Raw genomic sequence first — 27,079 nt, 5'->3', positions numbered from 1 at the left:
TTGAGATTAGTAAGCGTCCCAGGTAACTCTTTCCCAAGTAACTTATTAAAGAATGGGCTTATGCTTAGTCAATGTGCTTTATGATGTGTATAACCCGCTCTAATATACCATCCACAGAGGTGAGTGATCCTTTATCCAGGAGCCACATCTCTTAAGGGATAATCCACTGGAGGTATCCAAAGTTGGGCAAGTAAGCTAGGACCAAGCTAAGTTTCAGTGGAAATTCTTATTTTCTCTCTGGACTAACAGATTGCAAGGTAAGAACAACTAGCTATCCTTACAGGATCTTAAAAAGGAAGTTGAAATCAGGCTAACAGCAATACCAAGTTAGGTCAGGAGCCATAGATTATCCACCTCTGTCCCAGTAGTAGAAATATTGTCTTTTCACTGTTCAAAATCAGCATGAAACACATAATGTGCTTCTTTCATTCTTGGCATCACTTGACTTGCTGATTTGCAGTTTTCCAACAAAGGCATAGTTGCAGCCACACTATTTTTATGAAGCTATAAAAATCTAAATCCAATAGTCCATTACCCTGTTAATTATGCCTTCCCTCTTTTGAGTTTTACTGTCTTTTTACACTATCATCCTGCCTGTGCCCAATGCCAGCTTCAAATAAACCTTTTTTTTTCATACATACTGTACCTTAATTGTATTAGTTATAATATTCCAGAGAACTGCTTTTATAAAAGATTTATTTGCCAATTTTAAAACCATACATAAAGTTTAAAACAGGCAGGTCGTATCTTTAGAGATGTCTCCAATGCAGCATTGTAAGGCCAGTATTCTGGCTCAGTCTTTGAAGTCTTTTCAACATGGCATGAAAACTTTAATTGCATCCTTTTATTTCCATTACAGGACATTTCCCTGAGAAAGTAACTTTTTCTTAAGTAAAATTTGTCATTAATTTTAAAACAGGCCTTGTGGTGTCAACAGCTGTGTTCTGGAAGCAGAGGTTTCTTTGGCCCAGGGAGGGAGGGAGGGGAGGGTAGTCAGAAGATCCAGGAGGGCTTTCCAAGGTTTCATGCCACACCATTGATAGCTTCTTTAAGCAACAATGCTTCCTCCACCTCGCCTTGTTGTGTTGTCCGCTTAATATTTTCCATATGAGATTGGCCACTCTTCCACAAAATAGACCTTTCGTGTTTGGTTTTAAAAAGCAGACCGTGACCTGAAAAAGCAAAAAAGAAAAAGAAAATAAATCCTGGATGGGTAGTTGCTGAATAAGAAGTGGAAAATATTCCATTCAGAAGGTTGCTGTATTGAGCAGCAAATTAAAATGATCCCAAATATAAATGGCACTATCAATATGATCAAATGACTAAAGTGGAATAGACATGAATTTTAAAAAGCCACTGTGCAGAAAGTGATTATTTAAAGGGAAAGTAAAAAAAACAACAGTAATTTTATATCTTTATAAATTTATTACTAAATTTATTACTTAAAGACAGGATTCTCTCTAAAAGTTAAAGAAACGTTTATTCATGACCACTTGCTGATCTGATTCTGTGAGTTATTTTTGTGTGACTTGATTAAAGAATGTGGCTTTGTATTAAAACTAATGTGGCTTTCAAAATTCATACAATTAACATTTTTAAAAATAAAATCCTTACAATTTAGCTCCTAAATCACATACATCGGATGAAAATAAAACCACAGCAGTTTTTTTAAAATGATAGCAATTAGTATTTCAAAAGAGAGAATTACTTTGAAAGTAAATTTTACATACAGGATCATAGCTTAATCGACTGTGGTTAATACATTCTAGGACTATTTGAGGAATAAAGGGTATCACTGTCATGCTATAATTTGGATGCAGTCTTTTTTTTGGTAGGAAAATCTGCTTTGATTTTATTAAATTAAGGATGTTATTTCCAGGAAATACTTCTGATTTGGCTTTGGGGTAAATGGTATTTGAAATGTAAGCTATATGTTTACACATGTAAAACATGCAACAGACTTTAAAATTCATTCCTTTAGAAGCACTTTGTTATTTCGAAAAACAGAGTTTTGGTTACATAGGCACTCACCAGGACAATCTGCTGTCTCTCTGAAAGCTCTTTTCTTACAGCAGCCTCGACACAGATTAAATACACACTTGTTACCCTAGGAACAGATGCAAAATAGTTATCACATTGCCAGTATGTGGGGGTAGTTAAAGTTCTATGTAATCCCTGAACTAAAGTGTGAAATGAATCTAAAAACTGAGAAAAAAATTCTTAAAAGACTGCAATTTCATAAGAAAAAGATAATTCACCCTCCCTTTAATAGAATTTACTGCTAATCCAGGAAAAAAGGGCAAGACTTAAAAGAGGGGTATCCATCTGTTTCAAGCCTCCCAGGCTTTGCTGAAACCTTTTAAAATGTGTCTCTCTCATGCAGATTTATTTAAAGATCTAGAACAGTGACAAAGTGGACCCATCCATTTTAGAAGAATCTAGGTAAGCCTTACGCACCATGGCAAATCACATCACTACCATTAAAGCATTGACTCTTGCTAACACTTCCCACCCATGTAAGTATTTGGACAAAATAGCCGTCTACTCCCAAACTATACAGGTGTGGACTAAAGATTATAATATTAATTTTACGGTCCAGACAGATTACACCTATATTGGGAGAAACATCCTACTGAAAAATAACCTTAATACATGAACTCTGCTCCCCCACATTTTCACCCCCCAACAAGCTAGTGTCAAGAAACACTGCAGGTTATGGATTATCCTGATGATCTCAAGCTTCCCCAAGATGAAAATAGCCAATGTTCCACCAGCTGAAAAGAATTACTGATAAGTTTGTATTTCAGAAGATGGGATTAGATTTAGAATAACTTTAGAATATCTTTTTAGCATAATTTATATAATCTGGTGGAAGTAAAATCTATTAGGCCCTCTGACTAATAAAATAAACACACAAGCCAAAAGCACAACAAATTCAAATGTTTAGTCAGTTATGATCCCACCATAGGCAGTACTAAATGCCATCTTTTCTTCCTGATCAGATGTTGACATCCCTGTATTATTTGTCTATAATTATCTTTGGGAAAAGAGAGCAAGGTCCAGTAGTCGATTATTCAGCACAATCACAGCAGATGGTTTATGACTCAACTCCCTTATGGATATAAATCTATTCCTTATTTAGTTTATCTATTCCTTCTATGTAGAAAATGTTAAGGAATCCATTAAAGATTTGGATAGCATTATGCTTCTTTTTACAGGTAGGCCTCGCTTAGCAACCATAATTGGGACCAGCAACTCCATCACTAAGTGCTGCAGTTGCTAAGCAAAAATCATGTGACCACGACAGTCTTATGACTTCACTATCCCTTTGGTAGTTAAGTAAACCACCACAGTTGTTAAGTGAAACATCATGTAAGTGACATATTTTATGTTAGCCTTCTGTATTTATAACACTGCTTATTGCAAGCCAATGGTGAAGCACAGCAATGGTGATCATATGATTGTAGGACACTGCATCAGTTATAAATGGGAATCTTCTAGAAAATAACAGGGCAGTAAGGTTAGACTGGGATATGCTGTAGGGCTTCTAAGAAAACTGTACGGTTGTCTTCATGAAACCAGCAGGAATCAAGTCTGACTTGAAGACAGTGCCTTTTTGGCCTACCTTTCTAAACAAGCACCTTACATCATTTAAGCCTATAACAAGGACATATTATAATTAATTTCTTATTAACATAATGCTTATGATTTTATTTTAAAGACTAGAGGATGAAATAGTTTTAATCATTTAAATTTTTAGACTGCAATTTTACTGGGAGGAATATTATTGAAACTATGTTGTAGCAGATCCCTTGGCTCAACACAAAGGTTTTAAGCATTTATCATTCAACTCTGGTTGTAACGATTAGCCCATTAATGAAATTTTTAAAGATTCACCTTTGGATTTCCACACTGATCACACTTTGCATATTTAGCTGAAACAAGGAAAAATGAATTAGTTTTCAGGTTATTTCAAACATTTCCCCTAAAAAGTGACATACAATTTCTGTCTCTTGAATTTAAAATCAATTCTGGGGAAAAAATTGTAAAAGAGATTTTTAAAGTACCCTAATTTAAATAAAAAGCTAGGAAAAGATGCTGACGATGAAAAAAAATACAATACCTGTTGAAGGCAACACCTTTTAAAAGGCTAACAGGGTTACAAAAGAGCAGGATAGTATTTCTGCTTGCAACTCTTTTGCAATATTCAGTTGGCCTAATTAAGATGTTGCCTCAAATAGTTTTTGAAATTAAATGTTCTACTACAAGTATTAGCTAAAAGACCTAACAGATACCCAATACCCAACTTTTACCCTCAACCACCACCCTACCTCAACCACCTACCACCACCCACCATCACCCAAAACTACCCACCACCCACCATCACCCAAGACTAGGCACGCACGCCCCAACTACCTCAATCCCAACTGCTGCCGGACTTAAATGCAAACTACTCAATGCAAGAAGCCTCGTGAATAAAATACCTGAATTTCTCATCCTCTTAAATATGGCTAACCGACATTGTATTTGTCTGTGAAACATGGCTCAATGCATCTCTCCCCGACTCCATTACCACAGTAAGAGACTATCATGTTTACCGATCAGATCGTGAAAATCGTCGAGGAGGTGGTGTCGCTATATTCTATAAAAAATCCTTACATCTAAAAATATCCAAGTTACCCAGGAGCTTGCCCTTCCTGAAACCATCATCTGTGAACTATCCTTAAATATCACAATTCGATTCTTACTATGTTACAGAGCACCTGATTATGACATCGAACATGTAAACAAGCTAAATACACTACTAACATGGGCTACATCCTGCCCATACCCTTTTATCTTTCTTGGAGATTTCAATCTACCTCATATCGACTGGACCCTAAATAATTGTACAACTGAAATCATACACACAACCTTCTACAATGCTATTACAAATCTAGGTCTTGAACAACTAGTAACCAACAACACTAGACTAAACAACTGCCTCGATCTCATCTTCTGCAATAGTTTGAATTTAATTTACGGAATACAAACCAAAGAACCCTTTTCCAGTAGTGACCACAATATGATTGACTTTTGCCTCAACATACGTCCACACAAAAATCACCACAATGATGTCATCCCTAATTGTAACTTCAAAAAAGGCAACTATGATCTTATAGATAACGATCTCTCATCCCTCGATTGGCAATCTCTATTCACTGGATGCAATACTGTTGAAGACCATTACAACATTTTTTTTACTTGAAGTCAAAAGAGTCATCAAACTATATGTTCCAACAACAACTCCAAAAACAAAACAAAAAAGCAGATTACCCATATCAATAAGGAAACTTCAATCCAAAAAGAGATCACTCTGGCGGAAAAACAAATCTGGTCACGTTGCTAATTTCAAAAACCGATACAAAAATTTATGCCACCAGATAAAGACCGAATGCACCAATTATCACATTAAACAAGAGGAAAACCTTCTAAGCACCAATTCCACCGTGCTTTTTACAATTTTGTAAACAACAAACTAAAAGACTCAAGGTCCATCCCTCCCTTGATAGGACCTGATGGTAAAGACTGCAGCGACGACACCATTAAAGCCAACATCTTTAACACATTCTTCGGCTCAGTGTTTGTAAACAGTAATGGATCATGCCCAATGTTTCCTAGCCGTACCACAGATAACAACAATGATCTAATACATATCGATTTTACAGTAGACAACGTTGAAAAAGCACTACGCAATCTAAAACCATCTCTATCTATTGGACCGGATGGAATATGTGCCTACTTCTTAAGAAAGCTATCCACTGCCATAGCCAAACCTCTAAGCATAATCTTTGAAAAATCTTTCAGGACCAGCTCCTTGCCTAACCTATGGTTACAAGCCACAGTCATCCCTATCTTCAAAAAGGAGACCCAAGCCTAGTTGAAAATTACAGACCAATCTCCTTATGCTGCGTCACCTGTAAAGTCATGGAATCAATTATTAACCAATCCATCATCCTCCATTTAGAGACAAACAACCTACTCTCCAATAAACAATTTGGTTTCAGAAAAAAACTATCCTGTAATCTGCAACTCTTACACTGCAAAAACATATGGACTACACAACTCGACCAGGGCAAAGCAATAGACGCAATCTACATAGACTTCTGTAAAGCCTTTGATTCAGTGGTACCACGACAAACTACTCCTAAAAATAAAATCTTATGGTATCTCTGGACAACTGAATAACTGGATAGAAGCATTCCTGTCAAACAGACAACAAATGGTCAAAATCGGGAACGCCCTATCAAATCCAGTACCTGTCAATAGTGGTGTTCCCCAAGGCAGTGTTCTAGGACCAACTCTCTTCATAATCTACATGAGCGACCTTTGTGATCATATCAAGAGCAATTATGCGTTCTCTTCGCTGATGATGTAAAGCTGTTCAATACCACAGACAATACTACTACCCTACAAAAAGACCTAGACTATGTATCTGAATGGTCTAACATATGGCAACTTCAAATCTCAACAAACAAATGCTCTGTCTTACATATTGGTAAAAAAAATCAGAAAATAAAATACAAGATGAATAGTCAAGATCTTGTTGATGACCCAAGCTCTGTAAAGGACCTGGGAATACTCACCTCTAATGATCTAAGTGCTAGAGCCCACTGCAACTACATAGCCAAAAGGCATTAAGAGTTGTTAACCTAATCCTACGTTGCTTTTTCTCTGGTAATATCTCACTACTAACCAGAGCATACAAAACATTTGCTAGACCAATACTCGAATACAGTTCATCAGTCTGGAATCCTTATTACGTATGTGATATTAACACAATTGAGAAAGTCCAGAAGTATTTCACAAGAAGAGTTCTCCACTCTTCTACTCGTTGTAGAATACCTTATGCCACCAGACTCGAAATTCTAAAACTAGAAAACCTTGAATTACGCCGTCTTCGGTCAGACTTAAGCATGGTATATAAAATCATACATTGCAATGTCCTACCTGTCAATGAATACTTCAGCTTTAACCATAACAACACAAGAGCACACAACAGATACAAACTCAAAAGTAAACCGCACCAAACTTGATTGCAGGAAATCACGACTTCAGCAATAGAGTGGTCAATGTCTGGAATACTCTACCCGACTCTGTAGTCTCTTCCCCAAACCCCAAAAACTTTAACCTTAGACTGTCTACTATTGACCTCACCCCTTTCCTAAGAGGTCTGTAGGGGCGTGCATAAAGCGCACCAACGTGCCTACCGTCCCTGTCCTATTGTTTCTCTTATTCTATTATTTTCTTATATGTACCCATTTCATATATTCACAACTATGTATACACTTGTACTTATTATCTTGTAAACAATTGACAAATCAAAATAAATAAAAAAAAAATAAAAATAAAGATTTATTGAAGAGAAAACAATATAGAGAACAAGACAACCAAGGATTAAATTTGTCAGTTAAAACTGTTCTTATAAAGATACTTTGAACAACACTTAAAAACATTCCACAATCAACAGAGGACCCACTCATGGAAAATGCTCAGTGCTTTTGTTCTGTCCCAAAATTTCAGGAATATCAAAATTTGTGATGCAATTACTCCCCTAACATGGTAGCATGCATTTTTATTTAACCATTAAAAAACACAAACATAAAAGAAAAGAAAAGATATTGATAAGTGGACAGAGAAATTGTAAAAGTTGAATAATTGGTGCTTAGTATATTTTTGATAAAGGGTAAACCATAAAAAGCAGAATGCACTGAATTATTTTAAACAAAAAGCAACATTTTGGGGATCTTTTTACAGTTGAAAGCTAATTTTATGCTTGTCTAGTTTTATTACTTAAAGATAAATCATATAGGAAAACAAAGGAAAAAAAGAAAATTTAGTGATAGATTAATTAACATTTTTTTTTCTAATTTTATTATCATTCGGAGCATAAATTGCAATCAAGAGTATTTTTATATTGTTGTCCATTATTTCCACCATTAATACTCTTCCGTCTTCATCAGTATAAATCAATTTTGCTGGGATGGCCTCTTTAATGTATAGAACCACTCCTCTTTTCTTGCATTGAGTCAAAGAAGTAAATATTTTCCCCTAATTTTGGCTGTACTAACAATTGTTCATGTTGTTTTTAATATGTACTTCTTGTAAACAAATTATATCAAATTTTAATTTCTCTAATTTATGAAAGGTTTTCCTTCTTTTTAACAGCTGAATTGAGTCCATTTATATTCATTGTAATCAATTTTTTTTCTTCCATGATTATGCTTTATATTTAGGTCTAACAGCTCTCGTGGATCTTACTTCACGCTGTTCTTTGCTATCCACCTGTCCACCTACTGCGCCTTCCTCTTTTCAGTCTCCAGTTGTTCCTCTTGAAACTCAATTAATGAGACCTCTTTCTCTGCCTCTTCTTCTCTCCTTCCAAAAATTCTGCGTGGAAAAGTTCTGCTTTCTCAATTGAATCAATTCTATGTCTCTGTTCTTGCCACATAAACATTAATCCTTCTGGAATCAGCCATCTATAATTCACTTCTTTTTCAATAGCGTTTTGGTCAGGAATCGATATTCTCTTCTCATCTCTCTCACTCTTCTGGGTATTTGTTTTAAAACCACAATCTCTTTGCCTTTGTATTTCAACGTCTTCTCTCTTACAGCTTGTAATATTTGTGTTTTGATAGATTTTTGGTAAATCTGATATGGACTTCCCTTGGTAAGTTATTTCTCATCGCATATCTTGTATAAACTCGGTATACCTCGTATACTCCATCCATCATCTTTTCCTCTGTAATTTCCAAAGCATCCGCCAACATTTCTATCATTATCGCAGCCAAATTTTGTCCTTTTTCTTCTTCTATATTTTGAAATCTGAGATAGAATTCTGACCTCTCCATCTCCCACCTCAACATCCCACTTTTATCTTGTTCAACCACTGTTAATCTGCTGTCAATATTTCCAATCTTCTCCTCTCTTTGTTTACCTTCTTCCTCAATTTTTTGGAATCTCTCATCATACTTCACCATCATTTGTTGAATATTTTCCACTTTTTCATCAGTCTTCTCTGTTCTTTGTTCAATAGTATCTGTTTTTATCTTGAGATCTTGGATTCCTTGCATAATCATCTGTAAAGTCACTTTTTCTTGTTCTTTATCTTGCTTCAACATTGCCTGAATTAAACGTTGTCCTCCAGCTGGTGGGGAGGCAGAGTAGAGGTAGAAACGCCAGAAGGTATGGGTTTCTTGCTCATTTTGGACGCTTCAAGATCTTCAAATTGTTTTTAACTTTTAATCCAACTGGTAGAATAGCCAATTATAATCCAAAATGGAAAAATCCAATAGTAAAAAGCCCGATGGCAAAAAGGAAAAAGGAGAAAGAGAAGAAGAAAAATCTTCAGGTTCTTCTAGACCCTAATCCAATTATGAAGTAGTCCACAATAAAAAATGAAAAATAGAAAGAAGAAAAAAGCCCAAAGATAATAATAATAATTAAGAAAAAAGAACAAAAGTAAGGAAAAAAAGAAAAAATTCCTTCAGGTTCTTCACACCTTAATCCAATTAGGAAATCTCAATAATAAAAAGGAAAAGGCAGAATGGTCCAAAAACATGGATGGAAAAAGCAAAAAATCCCAGTAAAAAAAAGGAAAAGAAAAGAAAAATAAAGAAAAAATTCTGAGGCTTTCCCTTTAAAATAAAAAGCAAAAATAAGAATATTACTAAAATTAAAATTTACAGAGAGGCTGGTAAGGAGGGGTACCACAACTGAAAAGAGATAAGAAAACACACTGCACTTTGTTTAGTTGTCCAAGGCTCTTATTATGACTCTCTTCTCCACAAGCTTCAAAGCCAAGCCTCAAGTGTTAAAATGTTGATAAGAGTCCAGGAAAGCACCTGTGATAATATTCTGCTGCGCTCTTCCCTCTATCTTATCAAATTAAAATGTCCTTGAGAAGGAGTATTTTCACAGTTCTCTCCAATTCAAATAAAATATTTTCAAGCCTCTAGTTGGCAGTGTTACAAAATTTCTTAATACACTCCCCCCTCCCCCCCCGCAGCCAGAAAAACATAGTTTAAGTTGAGAAAAAAGAGAAAATATTTACATGTATATATATAAAAAAGAAGAGAAAATAACCAAAGGGAGCCTCTGTCCTAAAAGAAAATTAAAAAATCAAAAAGGAGCATAAGAAGTAAATATATATATAAGAGAAAATTCAGTCCGGTTAACTACAAAATCACGCTAAAGTCCAGTAAAAAAAAAAAGTAAGAGAAAGAAAAAAAAAAAATCCAAGCCTCAATTTGACGTTCCTTTAAAAAACGCCGCTCATAGTTTTGTCAAAAAAATCTTACAGGTTTCTTCTCATATTCAGAGTGTCCTTTCAAATCTCAGCAAGTTAGCAAAAAAAAGAAGTTTCTCACCCAGCCAACACACTTTCACTTTCAGCCTCTTCCTTACCGGAGCTGTCCCGACTTCAGCAGCTATGGAGGCTGCCTCTCCGCCGCCGGCAAAAGGACTTCTCCCGGATCAACCAGGGACTTTGCGATGTCCCTGGGATCCACAGAGTGTGCCTTTCACGATCACCGTCTCTATGGGACGGTTTAGGTCCGTTGGGACCGACCAGGGGCGAAAATATCAGCTGCGATCTCAGAGCCCCGAGATTGCAGCTGTATCGCCGTGACGAAGCTCCGCCTTCTCCCCCGATAGATTAATTAACATTGATATTCACTGGTAATGAAATATTTAGTTTCTAACGTCCCTTTTGTTACACTCTGGTATGTGATATTTATAAAGATTTAAATTGGTTACCTATCTCTAACTTCGGATCTTTTAATTAATTCTTTTTCCCCTTAAAAAACATACTCTTAATGTTTAAATTTGCCATACTGTATAATTATACACTGAAATTGTTCTTGCTTGAATTTAGTCAAACTTCTATTGTGAATATATGCTGTTAATTCTCCCATTGTTGCATATTCTCCAGGTTTAAATTCCCAGTCTGACACCATTGGAAATATCTCTTTTCCAAAGTTGCACTAAATTTATTCTTGGGACGGTTAATATGGATCTTGGTACATTGTGGTATTTTTGTTGTTAGGTCCTGGAATTATGCCTAATTTTTAAAAAAAGGACTAAATTCAAATTCTGGTTTCCAAACTTTTTTAAATAGTACTGTCTACAAGTAGCCCTATTTATCTGTCTATTCAGAGGAGCTGAATAGCATTGAAAAAATGGACTTATGACCCATTCTTGCAGTTGTTACAGTACCCCTTGCAGTCACATGATCAAAATTTGGGTGCCTGGCAGCATGCCCACACTTACAACCACAAGGACACCGCAACTGCAACTTCTCCTGATCTTTCCCTCCTTTTGGCTATCTCGCTTCCCAAGTGTTGTGAGAATGGATGCGCTATTTAAAGAATGGCAGACTTATCCATTCCCATGAGACCAGGGTAAGACAAGAAGGTTTCTGAAGCATAATGAGAAAGGGATGTAAAGCTTGAAGGAATGACACATCCAGTGTGAAGAATATGAACTTCCGAAGCACTGCGAGAACTGGGCTTCTGCCATTCTCCAAAGAGGAGGGTATTCCCCTACCGCCGTTCTTTAATTGCTCTTCAAATGCGGCAAATACAAAACTCTGGCAGCTTTTGATCCTTTCTCTCCCAGCACAGCGATGGCATCTACTCCTTTACTGTCCCACCTGGTGCTAAGAAATCCCTGTCCCTCCATCTACCTTTGCCATGCACTTAAATACAAAGAGGGACTATTTGTTTAATTGCACAGTCACCACATTTTCCAAATGTTTACTTGGTGACCTGTAGTTGCAGAAATTTTGAAAGATGCTGTTCCCTATGCTTGAAAAGAGATATTTTAGAAACATACATCTCTAATGCTCCTATTTTTAGTAGTTATACCCATTGACTATATTCTACACAGCTTTATAACTTACGTTTTAATGAAGGATCAAAGCTTTTGTTGGGATTCCTTAACTTCTTCTTTTGTTTGTTTTTTGAGAGAGAATCGGAGTTCCCATCTTCTTCTTCCTCCAGAGCTCGTTTCCCCCGAGTAGTTCCTTCTATGCGAGATGGGGCAATTTTGTTGCACATTTCCTTAGGCCTGTGAAAGTTGAATATGAAAATATCTAAAATGCAAGGCAATAATTACTCTCTTTGCTAACACCACCAATTTAGGACCCTATAGAAACTCCTTAAAAAATAGCAAAGCAGAGATACATGTCTCCTGCCATCTTTGTTCCATTATAGAAAAGATGAGAGGTCATGTGAGAGAAGACTGACTGGATAAACAGTGACAAATATCAGCTATAAAGATTAAAGAGTATACCAAATAGGTTTTTTTAAAAATTCGCTTCAACATCAACTCCTTCAAAAATGTTGTTGCTCACGATCTCTTTTCACGATGATGTTGCTTTACTGTTCTAATTAACAAAGAAAGTTGAGGACATCCATTTATGTTATTTCCAAGTAGCTAGGCCCCATAAAGCAATTCCACTAAGTGTGAGTAGAAATGCCCTTCTCTCTTGCATTAGAGTGGGTCAACCCTAGAGGAAAATGCTCGGACCCGAAGGAGTAACATACATGCACACCTCAATACACACAAGGATGGCTACTCGGAGGAAAAATATCACCTGTTGTAATTATCATTACAGCTGTTGTTACATGGCAGAATGGAAGAAAGTCAAGAGTGTGATGGACAGGCTTCTTAAGTTATCATTCCAGTGCTATGTTCCTTCACCTTGAGGATTACTTTGGTAAAGTGTATATATTGCAGAAATTAATCTGTCAAATTAACAATGCAATATAAGCACTCACCCTGGTCTTAGGTATGGCTGACAAATCCAGTGAAAGAAAGGTAATCCTCCCTTTGGCTTCTCTTCTTCCTTCAAATGCGCTATTTCTTCCTATATAGAGAGCAGAAGCAATGAGAAATTCAATTTTTATAGGGAAGAACCACCCTAGCCTGATAGAGCAAAAATGAAAATAAAAACAATGCATAAACCAATACATAAGAATGTATTAACCCAGAGTTCCCCAACTTTTCCGGCCTTGTGGACTGGCAGAGGGAGGGCTAGAGGGGATGGTTCTGCATGAGCGGTGAGCAAGTGTGCACGTGTAGGTCCATCTAGGTGAGCACTGGGCACGCGTGTCTGCCACTCGCACAAATGGTGCCGCTGTACACGTGCTCACCCTCTGCTTATGTAAGTGGGTTTGCGTGCATGTGTTTGCCTGTCCGTTCTGCTGTCTGACTCTGAATGGCTCAAGGACCAGTTGTGGGGAATCCGGTATTAAGCTATTCAATGAAACTAGAAAATGGAGTCTGGAAATAGTATGCTTGTGCATTGCTTTGGATTTGAATCCAATTAATTTGTGGGCAACTCTTTGATGTAGTCATGGCTGTTCCCAGGATTGTGTTTCCTTGGAGCAGGGCTGTCAAACTCCCGCCCCACGGCCCGGATGCGTCACGCTTTGGCCATGCCCACGCCCTGTTTAGCAAAGGGGAAAAGGTCCCGATACGTCATGTGACACCACTGTGATGACATGAGTTTGACATCCCTTTTTTGGAGGATGAAGAATCTTCAAATGCCTTAAATAAAAGTAACACTAAGCGGGTAATCCTGAAGGTTAGTGTAGTAATTTAGATCAAGCATTGTTCACCTTCTTGGATAGGAAATTTTGAGAACTGTCAGCACGCTGGAATAGCAACCTTCATCACAGAAGGTAAGCCAGCCATTTAGCAGAAGTTGTCCCCATCATTCATTCACCCTGCCTCTTTTTCCTACTCATCATTAACCTTACTCACAAGTGCTGTTTCTCTAAGAATCAACTTCTGGCTCTTATTCTTTCTTACACATTCCTTTACCCCTAACTCACACAAAGACACCAAAACAAATCTATTCCAACTCCCTACTGCTAACCCCTGGCCTCCCCATACGTTCTGCATGCTCCTTAGCTATCAACAATAGCAGTGGCAAAGCCCTCTTTCCTTTTTTGCTTCCCTTTTCTATTTTTAGTAAGTCTCCAAGCAGACAACCTGTATAACCCGCCTACTTGCTAACTCTATTTTTTAAGAAACCCAGTGGGCCCAGCTGTAGCCCAGGAGCAATAGGAAGAAATAAAGAAAAAGCAACTGGTTAAAATCTGCTGCAATTATTACACACTTTCAGTAATAAGTTGTTGTTAAGAGACATCAGCTTATCTTGTTTGACAAATGAGAGGTCCTATATGTCAACTCATATGCCTGTTTTCAAGTTGCCATAAACGGGGGGAGTGAAAAACTGAAGGAGCATTATGGCAGTTTAAAACCAGAAGTACATTCCACTCTTATCTACAAAAATTGCAGCTAGGCTATCAGATCTTCTGGCTTGAAGCTCATGATTTAATTAGGGCAATCGCAGGAACCCTATGTACCAAACTTCAGGGCTATTGCAACACTCAAAAGCATCAGCTGGTACCTGGCAATGCAACTTCAGCTCCCTGTTGACAGCCAAGAGTCCTTCCAGTGTTTTCACTTTTGCTAATTCATCACGTAACTGCTGGTGAACCTGCAACCTGAGGGAAACCAACACAAGTCATAAAGAGGAGATTTCAGTCTAACCTTAGAACATGAGATGTACAGCTTCAGTTCTCCACTGCCATGAGATTCCGTTCCTTATACTAACGGGGGTGGAAATCTGCTGAGAGATATCGCATAAAATACTACAAACAGCAGAATCACTCACGTGTGATGCCAAAGCTTGAAGAGATGAGCTCTGACATAGGACAACGGGCAAGGATATTGCTGTACTATTTCTAGGTATTCCTCAGCCACCTCCCAGACGACAGGATTTCTTCCTTCAAATAAAGCGGGATTATGAAGATTGCCCTCTAAAAAAAAGAAGAAAAAAAGGTAAGCAGTTTGGCCTTAACTGAAGGATTCCCAGTGGGAATTAGCTGGTGTTGAGGGGAGTTAGAAAGCAAGAGCAAGTTAAGCACTTCTTTCTCTTGCTTCCAAACCTGTCATCCAAATATTCCATATTCTCAGTGCCTCTGCAATCACACTTTGGAAACCCGAATTTATGACAGGTAGTCCTCGCTTACTGACTGTTCATTCAGTTACTGCTCAAAGTTACGACAGAGCTGAAAAAAGGAAAATGTCGACCGGTCCTTGAATTTGTAGCTGTTGTAGCTGATCGTGCTCCTCACAGTCATGTGATCATGATTGGGAACTTGACAACTAGCAAGCAGTTAGGATGGTTGCAATGTCACATGATCACATGATTGCAATGAACTCCACAACCAGCTTCCAACCAGCAAGTCAACTTCCAGCAGGAAGTTGTAGGTTGCAGTATTATCATGTATAATAATAACATGTATGATAATAGTGAATCATAACATGCATGATTCACTTCACAACCACAGCTGATGAGGTAAGTTGAGGATTGTTATGTGATGTTTCATGTTAAAACTGCATTGCTTAGTAATGGAGTTGTCAGTCCCAATTATGATTGATAAGGATTAACTATATGTTGCTCACTCATTCATATTTCTCAACACAAAATTAAAATCTGTTTCTTGCTATTTCAGAACAGTAGAGATTGTTTTAATCTATCATTTTACCTCCTCTGTGAAATTAATGAAGCCTTATTTATCTGATATTCTCATGGAACTTCATAGTTAGCATAGTTAGTTAATTAGCCTCAATCCCTCAACTATCCCGACTTTTCAAAATTAATATTTCAATCACTTTCATTAGTATTAATAGGGAGGGGTGTACAAAATGTTTCATATTAAACTGCTTTCAAGCATGAGTTTTGCAAAATGGGCTGTTTCATACATTGTGGAAGCATTTCAAGTTCATTAGCCGCCCATATGTGCTTGATAGCGAGATGAGTGGCACATAAATTTAATAAATAAATTAAATACATAAATTTCAATACCTCTTGACTGCTTGAAAGCAGGATGCTTTGCAAAAATTTTGTGATCAAACTATTTTGAGATGAACCATTTTCACACTCCTGGACAATCACCAATGTTTCAGGAAAAGCACTTCTCTTCCAAAATCCAAATGCAAGCTAAGAGGTGTTAATATGTATATACAACCGTATTTCATATCTTTTGTTTCTCCATCTAAAACAATAGATTTTATATGCAAACTCAAATTCATATTTAAATAAACTATTCAATAAGCATGTTATAATAGCCAGACATTCAAATCTTGTAAGAGCAGATGTCTTCAAACTGTGCTCCGTGGAACCCAGGACTCCCCAACAACTTGATACAGTCCCTTGAAAGTCTAACGTGTTGAGGGAAAAAAAAAGACCACTTGAACCCAGCCAATTTTCTATCACTGGAGCTTTACAACCAAATCGGGGGTTCAGGAATTTTTAAAAAACTAATAGGTTCCTTGCCCTGCAAACCGCTAAAAAAAAAAACCTTGTTGTACAGCATTAATTACCTTCTCTACTTTTTAAATTAAAGCACTATGCATTCCAAAGGATGTACCGGTTAAGTCTTCATGCCGTGAACGATACCCATGTCTCCTTTAGAGTCATCTTATCAGTAGAAAAGCATTTGTTTTTCCTAGTAAGTCATATGCATTCTTTCATCAAGATTCCATGTAATGCCTATGCACCTTGGAGCTCTTGTTCCTGGCTCATCTGGATGCAAGAGACCAATGTCTCTGCTGACTGCCAGGGGTTCAATCCTCACCGGCTGAAGGTTGACTCAGCCTTCCATCCTTCCAAGGTTGGTAAAATGGGGACCCAGACTGTTGGGGGGCAATAGGCTGACTTTGTAAACCCCTTAGAGAGGGCTATAAAGCACGTAAAGCGTTATACAAGTCTAAGTGCTATTGCTATTAACTGCTAGCTTTAAAAATTAATCATTTTGAATCCTCTTCAGTTGTTAGTACCTTTTGTGTGAGTTATCCTCTTACAGTAACTATCCTATTTTTCCAATGGTCAATATTAATGTTTGGATGGGTCACCAAGTCTTTATGGTAGATTGGAAGAAACAACAACTAGAATAGCAATAGTGGAAGAAACCCACTTCAATATTGTTGCAAGAATATGACACCACTATGTTCCCAAAATCACCAGGAGTCTTGACAGAAGATTATGTTATCATATTTGGCACTGCTGGTCTTTGCTCGGAAGATTTAAATCGCTGTTTTAAAGGATAATGAAAGCCACAGAAACCGCAGATAGCCACACTATGAGCAAGAATACTTATCATTTAACCTCAACAGTGAGATTGAAGAGTTTCTTTTTCTTTCCTACCTGCGCTCATCACGCCCTGAACTCCTGTCTTCTGAATACACCGTTCCACATCTTTGAGGTATTGAATGTTCCCATTTGCAAAAACAGGTATTTTTACAGCCTTTCTATGACAGCAAATGGAAAAGGAAAGGTAATGCATAAATAATAGAAACTTTTAAGAGCAGCAAACTCTTAGACTCACTAGATAATATTTTCTTTAAATTGAAGGCTTTCAGTGCCCTGAAAAAACCTTTTTAACTAACACTGAACTTGAGGACCAAAAGCAGGGACCTTGTCTCTCTCTTCCAAGTTACAACATTCCTTCCAAGATAAAATATTCAAGTCCTACTGACAATTACTGTGCTCAGAGAACTAAAGGGCAGAACCTCTGGCCTTTCCCATTGGTCAAGATGTCACAGTTAGAGAACAGATAGTAAAAAAAGAATAACAGAAAAAGGAAATCGACCCAAATGCCATGTGGCTCACAATTTTATTTCATTCTGGCTGTGAGAAACTAATCTCCTGCCTTTCTTATAGTCCCTCTATTATTATTCTCTAATGAGTCTCGCCTTCTGCAGAAAATAAATTTAAAGACAGGGTCCATTTCTTTGCTTTAATTCATGTGGGCCCATTGGGAGGCAGTAATTATCTAAAAGATGAGATACAAATACACTGAATCAATCTACATACATTCCCTTCCCCAGGTTAGCTATGGGTATTTACCTCACAGCCTGTATGTGTTCCCAGGAAGCCACACCAACAAGAGGTCCCTTCTGTTCTTTAGTGCGCCCATGTACAGTTAGAAGCTACAACAAAATTGTATTAGTCTTTCAGTGTGAATGAGACAAACAATCTTAGAAAATATTTCATTTCTCTGTAATGCGAGCTGGGTTTTTTTAAACAAAGTCAGGAATTCCAAATTCCACATCTAATTTCTTCAGATAACATTACAGATAGTCCTCAATTTACAACCACAACTGACCCTGAAATTTCTGTTGCTAAGTAAGGTAGTTGCTAAGTGAGTTTTGCCCCATTTTAAAACTTTTTGTCACAGCTGTTAAACTGCAGCTGTTAACTGAATCATGCAATTAAGTGAACCTGGCTTCCCCCATTGACCTTGCTTGTGGGAAGCCAGCTGGGAAGGTTACAAATGGTGATCATATGACCTCAGAACACCTGAAGGTCATAAATATACACCAGTTGTCAAAGGCCCAAATTTTGATCATGTGACCACGAGAATATTGCAATAGTCATAAGTATGAAAACCGGTCATGACTCATAAGTCACTTTTTTCAGTGCCACTGTAACTTTGAATGGTTACTAAGCAAACGGTTGTATGTCGAAGACTACTGCACAGGTAGTCCTTGCTTAACAACCACAAATGGGACTGGCAACCGCATCACTAAGCAATGGGACAGTTAAGCAACGCATCATGTGATCATAATGGACTTATGACCTCACTTCCACTGTGGTCATTAAGCAGATCACCTATGATCATGAAGCAAGATATCATGTGACTGCAGCTTGCAATTCCACTGCCAGCTTCTCCATTGACAGAAGCCAGCTGTGAAGTGCACAGATGCCATAGAAAATGTGACCATGAGATGCTGCAACAACTGGTAACGCAGTTGCAAAGTGCTTGAAACTCTGTCACATGTCTGTTGGGATGCTGTAATAGTCAGAAGTATAAGGAACAGTCATAAAGCTACTTTTCCAGTTCCATCATCACTTTGAATGATGGATAACAGGGCAATTGTTAAGCGAGGACTATCTGTATATTTTATCTCACATACTAAAGCTTATTGGAAGATGGAAAATCCATATCTATTTTATATAAGAAGATTAATAACTTGTTACTGACATCAAACCACATTAATTATCTTGACTTGTATGCTATTATTTTGCCAATACCTTCTAGTTAGTGGGATGAGAGCAGCAGTATATTGGCCATATTAGAGATCCTGAGCTAAATCTGAGCTTTAATTGCATTTGTCATACATGCCGAAATTCATCAGTATTAATCTTATTAGTATGGTATTAACTCAGCAGATTGCTGAATATGGCAAGAGTATATGACTAAGGCTTGTAACATCACACCTAAATGACTGTGGGCGGTTTGAAAACCCATACACTGCCATGTAAAGCTACAATATATTGTTGGCTCTGAACCCAAATAATTGTTTTGTTAGCAGTAAACGTTAACTGACTTTGTAAAGTAATAAGGAATAATCACAGACCAAGGTAGCTGGATTTAACCAAAAGACTGGGAATTTCTAAACAATATCAAAAAAAGAACAAGTAATAGAATTTGCATATCTTGGTAGAATGTTTACAAAGGCTTAGAAAATGGAGATGAAACATTAAAATAAGTAAATGCTGACAGACAGACCATGGGACTTAATGTTTCTGGTGTAGGAATGAATGTTTGTTGGAACAAGCAAAATTCACTATGGGTAATAGCATACTTTTTCCCCACTTCACTGCACAGAAATGAGAATTGGCCATGTCAAGAAAAACATGGAAAAAAGTTAAATGCAGGAGGAAAAGGATTACTTAAAAAACAAGGGAGGTAAAATAAGAACAGATGTGGTCAAGAATTAAGGAGTGGTTAACAAATGTGGTCTGAACATCAAAGTGAGTAACCAGTATGAAAAACTATGCTGATGTGGTTTGATCATAAAGAGAATGAATATTAAATAGACAAGACAAACTTAGAAGCAAACTGAAAAGTAACAATTGAATAAATTCTATATCATTCTCAAAAAGACAGAAGTTGAATCAAGTAAAGACAATGTATGAAACAATGCGCAGATGTGGTGAAAGAATGGGTTTTCAAGGATAAAATGTGGAGAGGTAGAGTGAACAGTATCAGTGTAAATTAACGTTTTCTCATTTTTGATTTATGTCTGAGTTTACATTTTCCTTCCTACTTTTCTGAACTTTGTATAACAGATAAGCTGAAGGAGAATAGCATGATAGATATGTACATATACATATAATTAATACATCAAAACAAACTGTAATGAATTCCTTACCTGGCAACCAGCTTTCTCTAGCAATTGAGCATATTTCACAGTTTTACTAATTTCTGGGAAAACACGGATTTTGCATGTAACAGGTACAGAGAGCTTTTCATTAGCCAATGCAACTGGAAAACAAGAGAAAGAAACTGGTTGAATCCAGAAATTATATTACTAGCAAAACAAATAACTGCAATCCCATTTTCTGGTACTCTACATTCATTAACCACACAGCACAAATTGCTGCATGTATTCATTATTACAGGAATAAATAACTACTAGGCCCTAATGTCCCTTTGTGCATCAATTCTACATTTGCAAAAAGGTTCTGTGGATGAAAGAACTGTCTATAGTGGATGGATAATCCACCATCTACTGTCTACAGTGTCAGTGACCCCAAAGCAATGATATACTTTAAAAATATGAGCCAGAGGCCTATCATATTGGTTACTGCACCATTTCAACTCAGTGTTGGGTTGAACAGTCCTCTGCATTGGGCAATCAGGAATCATTAGCCAGTTCTATTTTATTTTATCATATTAGCTATAGTAGTCTTCTACTCATAACTAGCAAGACACAACTTTATATACAGCAGACGTATGAGGATACAGTCCAGTTAACTGTTGGTGGAATTACCTTGCATCCAGCAAACCCTACAGAATTATTTTTTTTGTATTGTCAAGACAGAGGGACCAGTTACCAAAATCTATGTTTATAGTTTCCTGTGTCATCCAAACAGGATGGGTGCAGTGTAAATCTTTTGCACAGGAGTCCCAAGGACAAATATAATGCATTTTGGTTCTACTCTTCTCCCGTTCCATCTAATGTTCAAGAACTTTCAGGACCTACTCATTCTTTGGAGAAGGTCCCACTCCTCTTGCAGGAATGCTCCATAGTGACCTAGAAGAAAATCCAAAGAATTATGCCCTAATGTTAGATACATAAAAAAGCCACAGCACTTTGTTCTTTTTAGGCTCAAGAATAAAGATGGACAATATATTGGAGAAATAAAAAGATTGATTCTAGGGGGAAAAGTGACAAATTAGACTAGAAAAAAATGACTGTGCATGGCAAGCATAGATGGTGTAGAAGATAATCTACAAGGTGGCTTTTCCTAGAGAGTTCACAATGACAAGTATTTTTTATGTAGTCAAAGGGAGTTAGGCTGGACTTGATGGCACTTTACTAACTCATTCCTTTCAAGGGAGGCTGGTCCTGGATCAATGTATGCAGTTTTGTGGTTTAAATTACTTTAGATTCCAACTTATGCATACCTCTTTTTGCAATCATCTGAGGACACCCCAGATTCAAGTCAACTGCATCACAGTAGTCTTGAGCTAACAAGGCAGCCTCGACAAACACTTCTGGATCATTGGCACAGAACTGTAAAAGAAATATATAAGCCAAATAGTAAGCTAGCATTTATTTTAACATCAAAATAACAGAAGCATTTAGCACATTTATAAAAGGTCACTATGCTATTAAACACCTTCTGTATTGTGTTATTAAGCATGACAAAATATTTTATATACTTGTCCTTCCCAATCTAAGTAATATTGTTGTGACTACCTGACAAGTTTTGATTATAACTTTCCAGTTAAAAACTCCTTGATTCATCATAATAGCATCACCTTTTTCCCACAACTACCACCATGTGGGATAAGTTGACTGGGAGAGAGTGATTGGTCAAAAGTCATCTAATGAATATGAGTGACTGATGGGCTTGAACCTAAGTCTTCTTTGTCTTAGTCCAACATCTTAATTCTTATATCACACATGCTGAGATTACAATTCTTATCACTATAGTAAATGTCTGTGGATTATAGAAATTAGTCCTTGAGTGGGTGCATTAATTATTTTAAAATTATTTTTTCTGAAATGTCACACAATACAGAAAAATGTACTGTACAACAAAGATATGAAAGTCCATTGAAATCATCTGGCCAGTATTACCTGTACAATCAAAGGTCTGTCTTCCGGGCACACTTCACAATACAAGTTTTCCTTACGATAATTGGCATCTCTGACAAAGACCTGAGCATGCAGCATAGGAGTATAACATAGGTGGGCCCCATGACGGCGGCTTAACAGTCTCCAAGCCAATTCGCTTTGATCCACCATGGGAGCAACAACAAAACGGGCCCCTCTCAGTGTGTTTTTCCAAAATTCAAAGCCCTTGGGTTTGGGCATCATCCTTTCACTGAAAAGAAATACAAACAGTAAATATTAATATCCTCTTATTCATCTTAGAAGGTAATTTTAATATACATTAACTGTATTCAGCAACTGATATTAGTTTTTTCACATGGTACCCATTTACTATTTCAATCTATTATTTGTGTTGTTCTTAACACCTACATACAGTAGTCAAATGCTCAACACTGAGCATTCAAAAGAAAAAAGATCCAGACTTCTGTTGTATACTTAATAGTATATTTGTTGTTGCTGCTCAGCCACTAATGTCTGACTCTTTGCAACCTCATGGACCACAGCATGTCAGACCCCCATCCTCCACTGTCTCCCTGAGTCTGCCCAACTCATACCAACTGCCTCAACAACACTATCTCATCTTCCGATGTCCCCTTCTCCTTTTGCCTTCAATCTAGCCCAACATCAGAATATTTTCCAATGAGTCTTCTCTTCTCATTTGGTGGCCAAAGTATTTGAGCTTCAGTATCTGTCCTTCCAAAGGACAGTCAGTGTTGATTTCCTTTATATATATATATATATACACATATACATATATATATATATATATATACATATATGATTGTATAAAATTAGAATGGAATGGGAAAAGGAATAGAATTAGAATAGAATAACAGAGTTGGAAGGGATCTTTGAGGTCTTCTAGTCCAACCCCATGCTCAGACAGGAAACCCTATACCATTTCAGACAAATGGTTGTCCAATTTCTTCTTAAAAACTTCCAGTGTCGGAGCATTCACAACTTCTGGAGGCAAGTTGTTCCAATGAGTAATTGTTCTGCCAGGAAATTTCTTCTTAGTTCTAGGTTGCTTATCTCCTTGATTAGTTTCCATCCATTGTTTCTTGTCCTGCCTACAGTTGCTTTGGAGCATAAATTTGACTCCTTCTTCTTTATGGAAACCCCTGAGATATTGGAATACTGCTATCATGTCACTCCTAGTCCTTCTTTTCATTAAACTAGACATACCCAATTCTAGCAACTGTTCTATATGTTTTAGCCTCCAGTCCCCTAGTCCTCTTTGTTGCTCTTCTCTGCACTCTTTCTAGAGTTCTTTTTTACAATGTGGAAACCAAAACTAGATGCCAAGTGTGGCCTTAACAAGGCATTATAAAGTGGTACTAACACTTTGATTGTATCCCTCTATTAACGCAGCCCAGAACTGTGTTGGCTTTTTTGGCAGCTGCAGCACACTGCTGACTCATATTTAAGTGATCATCCACTACATAGCAACTATATTATTTAAATTATATACTTAACATTTGTTAACAAAATTGCTGAATAGCAAAGATTCTGTAGTTTAGGATACATTTCCTACAATTTTTACATTCTATGATTACTATTTTATGATTGTGAAGATCCTGCAGAATAATGCAGGATTATAAAGCAGGGTTCTGTAAATCCTGTTTTATATACTACAACATACCACATTTTATTTTCCTTTACTTGGTAATCTAACTTGCCCTACCAGAGCTTATTAATTTTATCTTGAGAATTAAAATCAAATTAAAACAATGCTAACCAGAAAAACAGCCCTATGAAACACTTCTATCTTCTTGGCTGCAGGGAAACCAGATCTGCCAGATCAAAGCTTAAATATAAGTGACAAGCAACTTATTTGACTGTTTCTTGTGTGTGAAATTCCCATATTTTGCAATTAGTTTCTCTCTCTCCCCTCTTCTATTTAGGGAAATAGAGAAAGCCGTTATCTGATAATGGCAAAACTTGCATATCATTTTTACAAGGTGAGGGAGCCAATCTCTATATGACTGGATTACCTTTTGATGATGGCCAAGCATTAATCTATACTAGATCTAGCGGGGAAAGCCAGCTATCTTACATAGGGAGACTTCGTATGATTATCTAAGAGAGGAAAGAGCGAGGGCTCTGTGTAGTGCCTTGTTGTCTCCATGCGGCAAGGGGAGTCCATGCCGGCTTCCATCTAGATTCACCTTTTTGAAAAGCGGCTGCGGCGGTGGCGAAAAGGCGCTACGTTACAAAGCGGGACCCCGCTCACGGTCCTGCCGCTTGGCCAAACCAGCCCAAGCTCCGAGCTCATTTCCCAGCCCTGCTCTTCAAAGAGGGCAGCCCTCTGTAATAAAAACCAGGCCAGGAGCCCAGCCCGCCTCCCTTCCTCCGGCACCTCAGCACCCCCGCTACCCTTCCCCTCCGTCCGCCCAAGCCGGAGCCCCGATTGCACCCGACCCTGAGACGCCGTGGCTGAGACCAGGCGGGGCCATTAAGCCCCCCTCAGAGAACGCACCAGTCATTTCAGTCCGGCCCGCGTGGGAGGGCGTAACCTCGAACAGGCCCCCCTCGGAAACGACGGCGCGGAAGAAAGAGGCCGGGCGGCTTCTTCCCGGTCGCCCGGCAAAGCCTCCCTCCTCTGCCGGAAGGAAAAACCACGAGAGGAACTTCCTGCTTTTATCGCGGGGCGATACTTCTTAGCAGGGTTCGGGTATCTTATCTCACGGCTCAATTTGTGTTTTAGCGCGTATGTGAATCCAGGCGATTGCATTAGTCAAGGGCATCAACGGTTAAATGAGAGGAGCTCCTTATGCTGCGTCACCTGTAAAGTCATGGAATCAATTATTAACCAATCCATCATCCTTCACTTAGAGACAAATAACCTACTCTCCAATAAACAATTTGGTTTCAGAAAAAAACTATCCTGTAATCTGCAACTCTTACACTGCAAAAACATATGGACGACACAACTCGACCAGGGCAAAGCAATAGACGCAATCTACATAGACTTCTGTAAAGCCTTTGATTCAGTGGTACACGACAAACTACTCCTAAAAATAAAATCCTATGGTATCTCTGGACAACTGAATAACTGGATAGAAGCATTCCTGTCAAACAGACAACAAATGGTCAAAATCGGAGCGTACTATCAAATCCAGTACCTGTCAATAGTGGTGTTCCCCAAGGCAGTGTTCTAGGACCAACTCTCTTCATACTCTACATAAACGACCTCTGTGATCATATTAAGAGCAATTGCGTTCTCTTCGCTGATGATGTAAAGCTGTTCAATACCACAGACAATACTGCTACCCTACAAAAAGATCTTGACTATGTATCTGAATGGTCAAACAAATGGCAACTTCAAATCTCAACAAATAAATGCTCTGTCTTACATATTGGCAAAAAAATCAGAAAATAAAATACAAGCTGAATAGTCAAGATCTTGTTGATGACTCAAGCTCTGTAAAGGACCTTGGAATACTCACCTCTAATGATCTAAGTGCTAGAGCCCACTGCAACTACATAGCCAAAAAGGCATTAAGAGTTGTTAACCTAATCCTACGTAGCTTTTTCTCTGGTAATATCACACTACTAACCAGAGCATACAAAACATTTGCTAGACCAATACTCGAATACAGTTCATCAGTCTGGAACCCACACTACGTATCTGATATTAGCACAATTGAGAAAGTCCAGAAATATTTCACAAGAAGAGTTCTCCACTCCTCTACTCGTTGTAGAATACCTTATGCCACCAGACTTGAAATTCTAGAACTTGAAAACCTTGAATTACGCCGTCTTCGGTCTGACAAGCATGGTATATAAAATCATACATTGCAATGTCCTACCTGTCAATGAATACTTCAGCTTCAACCATAACAACACAAGAGCACACAATAGATACAAACTCAAAGTAAACCGCACCAAACTTGATTGCAGGAAATACGACTTCAGCAATAGAGTGGTCAATGTCTGGAATACTCTACCCGACTCTGTAGTTTCTTCCCCAAACCCCAAAAACTTTAACCTTAGACTGTCTACTATTGACCTCACCCCTTTCCTAAGAGGCCTGTAGGGGCGTGCATAAGCGCACCAACGTGCCTACCGTCCCTGTCCTATTGTTTCTCTTACTCTTTTATTTTCTTATATGTACCCATTTCATGTATTCACAACTATGTATACATTTATACTTATTATCTTGTAAACAATTGGCAAATCAAATAAATAAATAAATAAATCCCCCGTTCCTTCCCAGTTCCCTGAAAGTTGTAGAGCATAAGCGCACCAACGTGCCTACCGTCCCTGTCCTATTGTTTCTTTTTATTTTTCTTATATGTACCCATTTTATGTATTCATAACTATGTTTATACTTACACGTTATCTTATAATCGCTTGACAAAATAAATAAAATAAAATAAAATGAAGAGTCGCTCTGTTGTACTGAGCTGAGGAAAGTCGGCTTCCCCGGAAGAGTGAATTGACGAAAAATAATGTAGGGTTAGGTTAGGGTTTCTGCTTTCCGGGAAAGACTCGTTAGAGATTCTCAGTCATCCAGGTCACGGTTGTCCCGAAGGTGCTTTTTCTGGAGGCAACTGGACTTCTGCTCTACAGACTTTTAGCTATACAATTTGGGATGAACACCCTTTGAATGGTGTGGGAACAGGAATGGATTTCCAGAGAAAAAAATTGCAGACTACAGGAACCAGGAGCAGGACTCAGGTGACCCTGAGGACACAGCTAAACCTCCAAGTGCTTCAACGGGGATGCAAATGACCAACTGTCTGCAAGGAATATAAATCCTTCCATTCCCCACTATCCTGTCAGTGCTGAAGAAGCTTCTTGGATGTCAAGCTTCAAAAGG

At 37.9% G+C, this 27,079-nt stretch overlaps 1 protein-coding gene across 2 annotated transcripts; it reads right to left on the bottom strand.

Annotated features, from left to right (window-relative positions):
- Positions 1 to 681: 681 nt before the first annotated feature.
- Positions 682 to 24,866, bottom strand: DUS1L (dihydrouridine synthase 1 like). 2 transcript variants are annotated; one of them, XM_026667346.2, is made up of 14 exons: positions 24,734 to 24,866; positions 22,219 to 22,465; positions 21,540 to 21,648; positions 21,115 to 21,165; positions 20,281 to 20,393; positions 17,969 to 18,051; positions 17,267 to 17,370; positions 14,729 to 14,873; positions 14,462 to 14,558; positions 12,822 to 12,910; positions 11,942 to 12,108; positions 3,898 to 3,935; positions 2,032 to 2,107; positions 682 to 1,172 (listed from the first exon to the last, which is right to left on the bottom strand). In XM_026667346.2, exons 2-14 carry the CDS (start codon positions 22,456 to 22,458, stop codon positions 1,024 to 1,026), a joined length of 1,461 nt encoding a protein of 486 aa, XP_026523131.2. In that variant the 5' UTR covers positions 22,459 to 22,465; positions 24,734 to 24,866; the 3' UTR covers positions 682 to 1,023. The 2 variants fall into 2 exon arrangements, with proteins under 2 accessions (XP_026523131.2, XP_026523130.2); XM_026667345.2 differs by having other exon boundaries at positions 24,423 to 24,743.
- Between the last annotated feature and the right edge of the window lie 2,213 nt (positions 24,867 to 27,079).

The sequence above is a fragment of the Notechis scutatus genome, chromosome 2 (assembly GCF_049901735.1).
Source record: "Notechis scutatus isolate UNSWTSFEM ecotype Mainland chromosome 2, rNotScu1.2, whole genome shotgun sequence".
NCBI classification, from domain to species: domain Eukaryota; kingdom Metazoa; phylum Chordata; class Lepidosauria; order Squamata; family Elapidae; genus Notechis; species Notechis scutatus.
This window is presented reverse-complemented; position numbering and strand designations above follow the sequence as displayed.